Source organism: Micropterus dolomieu, linkage group LG06, assembly GCF_021292245.1.
Source record: "Micropterus dolomieu isolate WLL.071019.BEF.003 ecotype Adirondacks linkage group LG06, ASM2129224v1, whole genome shotgun sequence".
In the NCBI taxonomy this organism is placed as follows: Eukaryota; Metazoa; Chordata; class Actinopteri; order Centrarchiformes; family Centrarchidae; genus Micropterus; species Micropterus dolomieu.
In genome coordinates this window covers 5,660,908-5,667,042 of record NC_060155.1, presented here as the reverse complement: position 1 = coordinate 5,667,042, position 6,135 = coordinate 5,660,908, and the positions used below count along the sequence as shown (strand labels likewise).

General features: G+C 43.8%; 1 protein-coding gene across 5 annotated transcripts in view; it reads right to left on the bottom strand.

The window, feature by feature from the left end:
• The window catches only part of LOC123972662 (contactin-associated protein-like 4), a 122,340-nt gene extending 117,091 nt beyond the window's left edge, over positions 1-5,249 (bottom strand). For all 5 annotated transcript variants that reach the window (XM_046052230.1, XM_046052231.1, XM_046052233.1 and 2 more), the window contains exon 1: positions 5,136-5,249. In XM_046052230.1, the coding sequence (XP_045908186.1) occupies positions 5,136-5,220 (85 nt within the window). In that variant the 5' untranslated portion in view covers positions 5,221-5,249. The remainder of the gene's footprint in view (positions 1-5,135) is intronic.
• Positions 5,250-6,135: the final 886 nt, after the last annotated feature.

Below are 6,135 nucleotides of genomic sequence, written 5' to 3'. Positions count from 1 at the left end.
TCTCTTAACCCCTTCATGCCTCTTCTCTCGACCCCTTCATCCCTCTTCTCTCGACCCCTTCATCCCTCTTCTCTTAACCCCTTCATCCCTCTTCCCTCGACCCCTTCATCCCTCTTCTCTTAACCCCTTCATGCCTCTTCTCTCAACCCCTTCATGCCTCTTCTCTCGACCCCTTCATCCCTCTCCCCTCGACCCCTTCCTCCCTCTTCTCTCGACCCCTTCATCCCTCTTCTCTTAACCCCTTCATCCCTCTTCTCTTAACCCCTTCATGCCTCTTCTCTCAACCCCTTCATGCCTCTTCTCTCGACCCCTTCATCCCTCTTCTCTTAACCCCTTCATCCCTCTTCTCTTAACCCCTTCATCCCTCTTCTCTTAACCCCTTCATCCCTCTTCTCTCCACCCCTTCATCCCTCTTCTCTTAACCCCTTCATGCCTCTTCTCTCGACCCCTTCATCCCTCTCCCCTCGACCCCTTCATCCCTCTTCTCTTAACCCCTTCATGCCTCTTCTCTCAACCCCTTCATGCCTCTTCTCTCGACCCCTTCATCCCTCTTCTCTTAACCCCTTCATCCCTCTTCTCTCCACCCCTTCATCCCTCTTCTCTCGACCCCTTCATCCCTCTTCTCTCGACCCCTTCATCCCTCTTCTCTTAACCCCTTCATCCCTGCATCCTCGAACCCTTCATCCCTCTTCTCTTAACCCCTTCATCCCTGCATCCTCGAATCCTTCATCCCTCTTCTCTCAACCCCTTCATCCCTCTCCCCTCGACGCCTTCATCCCTCCATCCTCGACCCATTTTCTTTTTACATGTTTATTTACAGCATTAAATGTTGAAATGTATATTGTCATAACTGTAGTCATAATAAAGGTTTGGGATAATCTTTGTTCATGTTATGCTTTCTTAAAATATAGGGGGGAAAGAATATTGGTCGATATATATATAAAATCCTCAAATATCAAAATCGGTATCGGATTTGAAAAACCCATATTATATATATCTGGCTCTGCATATCTCTGCAGCTAGTTGTAGTGAGATGTGATTATGTGTGGTGTCTATGATAATGACTTATGATTTGTCTGTATTCAGTTCAGCCAGATCTGAACTTCATTCAGGCAAGCCCTGATAATGATGCTGGTGGGGTGGAAAGAGGGGGTTGAGCAGTGACCCATGAGGTACTCAAGGAATCAAAGATTCCATGGAAGACCTGCAATCAAAACTAGCAAAACTACACACACAACTCCTATTTCGGAGATACAAATAAAACCAGTCTAACACAATGACAGAGGTGCCAACCCATTTTTAAGAGGCTCAATTAAAACTGAATGATCAACAGTATCACAGGCAGCAGTGAGCTCTAAAATGATTCAAAAAGATGAGTGGCCAGAGCTGCTAAAAGAAGATCACTGAGAACTTTGTGCTATGGCATGCTCTAAAGCCTGACTGAAATTTCTGAAAGAGACCATTTCCAGTCATAAATGAAATTACCCGTTGAGAGCCAAATGCTTTTTTCAGAGCACAACACGCCTCGGGGCTGTGTTTGATTCTGGTCTTTTTTCCTGCAGCTCTGAATAGAAAAATTGGTCTCTCTGCCCCTTTACGATGGAGTTCTCACTGCATGATATTTGAACGTAAGTGTGAAATTGTTACGATTGACAGAAGCCCTTGCTGTTTTTGGCTAAAGGACTGACACGGAAATCTGATTTTGGCATTGATGCTTAAAAATGCCATGGCGTTTTCTGCTCTCATTTGGCTGTATCTGGAATTGCCCACTTATGTATAACAATAATCAATATTTCTATAAAAAGAATTAAAATATGTGAAAGGTGCCCCTCGTGGTGGGAAACACAGAATTATCACCAACTCTACAGTTCTCCTCAGCTCTACATTGGCTTTCAGCTCATTGTTTGGTTTTGTAGTTCACAACTGTTTTGGTTCCGTCTCACTGCTCTTATCAACGCCTTTCCAGCAGCAGAAGGCAGCTGTTAACAAACCCACTGTACAACACCTGCAGCACCGGACAGAGAGATTATCTGAATCAGATCATTTTCTCAGAAGCTTACGGAGACAAATACAGAACCAAAAGGAGAGTGAATATTGGACTTTTACCGGGTGACCAGACACAAGACTCCAGATGAATGTATAATACCAACATTCCTAATAACTTTATAAAGACTCCAGATAATTACCAATGTTGGTCCATATCTACTTAATGTATAATACCAACATTCCTAATAACTTTATAAAGCAATATAATGCGTTAATGTTGCTTACAGCTTGTCCTGCTGCCACCCAAAAGGGATCACACCTTTCAGTTACATGGTCTCTGCACACACTGGGCCAACCCGCTTTCATTCCACTACCTCCATGTAAGAAGCTATTTAAAAACACACAGCGACACTATCATGCTGTTAATATCAGAAGGCGATTAAACGCACAGTGACTTTACTGCCCCTGCGGGTAGCTGTTTCACACGCCGACTTCTTTGAATCTCATCACTTAAGCCCCAGCGCTTCACTCCTCCGGCTAACAAGTCACCGGAGCGCCATCTGTGGCTGTTAAAATATGCATTTCCACTTTGTTGTCATTTAGCACCACCTCCATAATGAACAGCGAACTGTTTGCAGGGCGGGAAGGAGATGTGAAGCTCAGTCTGAAACCTGCGGCTGGGATCCATCCACCACTGCAGACTGAACTTATTATGCTGCTGTGGTTTATGGTCTGTGTATGATGAGTGTGCTGCTGGGAGAGGGAGAGAGAGAGAGAGAAAAGAAACCAAAACCAAATAGAAGAAATGAGAGATAAATAAAACTGAGCTGATATCAGCCTTTGATTAAATATTGAGTACTGATCAGTCAGCGTTATCCACCTCTGATACTATGGAAGTCGAGGGAGAGAGATGAGAACAAACATGCAGATGTACCTTAAATGTGAAATTGTTAACCATGTTTTATAAATTAATGTATGTAAGTCTATGTCAATAACTGAATAGGTGTGGTGGGAAAACCTGTAAAGTGCTGCAAACCCTTTAACAATGCCATCAGTTCAGGTGCCTCAGTTGAGGGTTTTAGTGTCCCATTGTGGTCTAAATTCTGTTTCAGAGGCGTTTACACCATGCAAGGGATACAATGGAGACTGAAGAATTAGCATTGGTTTGGGTCTAGCTGCACAGGAGGTGGTGACAGAAACATCAAATCACCTGAAGAAGAGAGAAAGAAAGGAGGAGAGAGCACAGAGGGAAATATGAGGAGATGTAGCCAACAAACAGGAGGAAAAGCATGGGGGGGGGTTTAAAGAGGATGAATTAAGGATGAAAGATCCAGCAACACAGCAGCTCTCTGATTCAGATACAGGAGGGCAGAGGTACAGGTAGAAGGGAGACAGAAAGACACAGCAAGCACGGAGAGAGAAACAGAAAGAGAATAGAAATACAGGAGGCAACCAGGAGAGAGGAATTTTGTTGACAGGAGAATGGAGGAGGACAGAAGCTGACAGAAAGCAGCAGGAAGAGAAGACAGAAAGAAAAGAGTAATGAGCAGAAAAGACAAGTCGGGGACGAGAGGACGGAGAGTCAGCAGCATATCGGATTCAGAAAAAGATGTAAAGACGAGAAGCGAACGAAGAAGAGAAACGGCAGGAGGATTAAAGACTGAGAAATTCAGATGTTTTGGTAGATGTTTCTTTCAGGAAGGAAGTACAAAGGATGGAAAAATGAAAAACTGCAGCTCTGTTCTAACTGCATACCCCTCCATATATCACCTCTTTTCTCATCTGCCCAACTGTGGAAGCGATCCGTCTTATGTCACTCTCTAACTGTCTTACAGGCGACTGTCTTTTCATTAACCTGCAGCAGAACCAGAACTCACTGATAACTATGCATTTTGCTTTATGCGATACTTTCATGATGAGGTGTGAGAGAGTCTGTCACACAGAGAGGACCAAAAGGATAGATATGAAGCAGATTAAAACTTAGAGGAAGCTAGAAAAGGAGATGTTGGTTAATGTTGGTATAAAAAAGTCCGGGAAGCAAATAAAAACACTACAGATATTAAATAAAACACAGAAAAGAAGAACCAAATAGAGGATCAGGTGGCATATCAGTAAGTTGTGAAGGAGGAGTCTAAAACTGGGGAGAGATGAAGAACTTTAACAGCCATCTGCTTCAATTACATACGGGCATGTCTCATTTAACTCTGAGAGTCACCTCAATTCATCTCCATTTCTATCCTCCCTTCATCTGGATTCTCTCCATATATTGGACTTGGATTTCTTTCTCTTTCCTCCCCTCCTCTTGCAGGGTAAAAGACATGCCTGCACATTAACAGCTCAGCTAAACTGCCTATTTATAGGACAGTATATTGGTGAAATAACTTAAGACAGGCGTCAAGGTCAAATAATCCAACCACCAGCCTCTCAGTTCCTGCTAACCTTTCCAACCTGCATGGGCTACTGTCGTTTTCTCTCGCACACCTTCAGTTTATCAGTCCCAGGGTGTTCAGCACGCTGCGCTGAGCACCAACTTAGCCAGAAAAAAATAGCATTGTTTTACACACACAGTGGAGGAATTCGCACGCTTGGGTGACAATATAATGTTTCTTTTGGCTCTGAGATAGAAAGCGTCTTGGAGCATTTCCCTCTAGAGCAACAGCGTCCTTCAGTTATGCAAAGCTACCCATTCGGAAATGATTACTCTAAATAAACAGCTAGTTAAAATGCGACTAAACAGGGTGAATAACAGAGAAATTGTTTTAATAATTTCATTTGAATCAATGTTACTTGCTGTTTAACACGTACCCGGTGAGGTATAACTCTTAAGTAACAGAAAAATTAAATTATCAAAACACTTAAACTCTCCTTATTTCTCCTTTACAACCGAGTGCTGATGCGTAACAGAGACGCGCAAAATCCCACATCCTGTAAAAAAAAAACTCCCTGAAGCCTACTTTATCAAAATTAACAAAACAAGTAAATGACACAAACAGTTAAATATCACTGCATTCAGAAATCTGAAGCCTTGTATTTCTCCAGGCGGTGACCGAGGGATGAAGCCCCGTTTATAGCCTCCCCCTCTCGGGTCTGCGCTACCCGGACTCGCTCCGTCTCCTCCGGGAAAAGTGAAAAAGCGCACGGTCTCTCACCTTCTCCGGTTGTCCCGTACGAGCTGGAGAGAAGCAGGGCGACCAGAGCGATAATCCCAGCGACTCTTTTAGTCCCCAGATCCATGATGAAGCGGCGGGAGGCTGCAGAGGAGAGACACGGCCAACCTCTCCTCTCCAGCTCCAAGAGAGATCTCCCCAAACCCGACTGAAGGAGGAGAGGAGGAACGGAGAGAGAGAGAGAGAGAAGGAGGGGGGCAGTAAAGTCCGCTCTGCAGTCGGTTGTTTTCTCAGGCATTCAGCAGCTCTGTGGTTGGAGCCACACTGAAATGCGCGCAGGTCCACTCATTAATTCACACATGAATCCTGACATGCAGCATTCAGGAATGAAAAAGTTTTCATTTGAAAGTATTTACTAAGGAACTTCCCACTACCTGGTAGCTTAATCCATACTAATAATTTACATCATAATTCATTAGTTGATTTATATTTTGGATTAATTGACTAACTAGTAACAAATGTCAAAGAAATGTAGTGGAGTAAAATGCACAATTTTGGCCTCCAAATGTAAATGCTCTGTATTTGTAGAGCGCCTTTCTAGTCTTTGCAACCCCTCAAAGCGCTGTTACACTATATCACAAGTGCTCAAACAGAAACTAACATTCACACACATTCATACACTGGTGGAACAGCCACCAGGGGCAAATCAGGGTTCAGTATCTTGCCCAAGGACACTTTGGGTGACACGCAGCCTGGAGGAACCGGGGATTGAACCGATCTTTCCAATAACAGGCAACCAGCTCTACCTCCTGAGCCACAACCGCCCCCATTTCATGCTATGAAGTATGCATAAAATGGAACAAGTTAAACAGTTATTCCTACCTCAAAACTGTATTTAAGTACACTGACAATTCCACAGGGGGCAGCCAATCAGAATCAGGAATAACATGTGACAAGGTAACAAGGTTTTACAAAGATTTACTGTATGTACACGACAGCCTGGTCTTGTCCTTAGCAGTGGCAGCTGTGCACCAGATGGTGA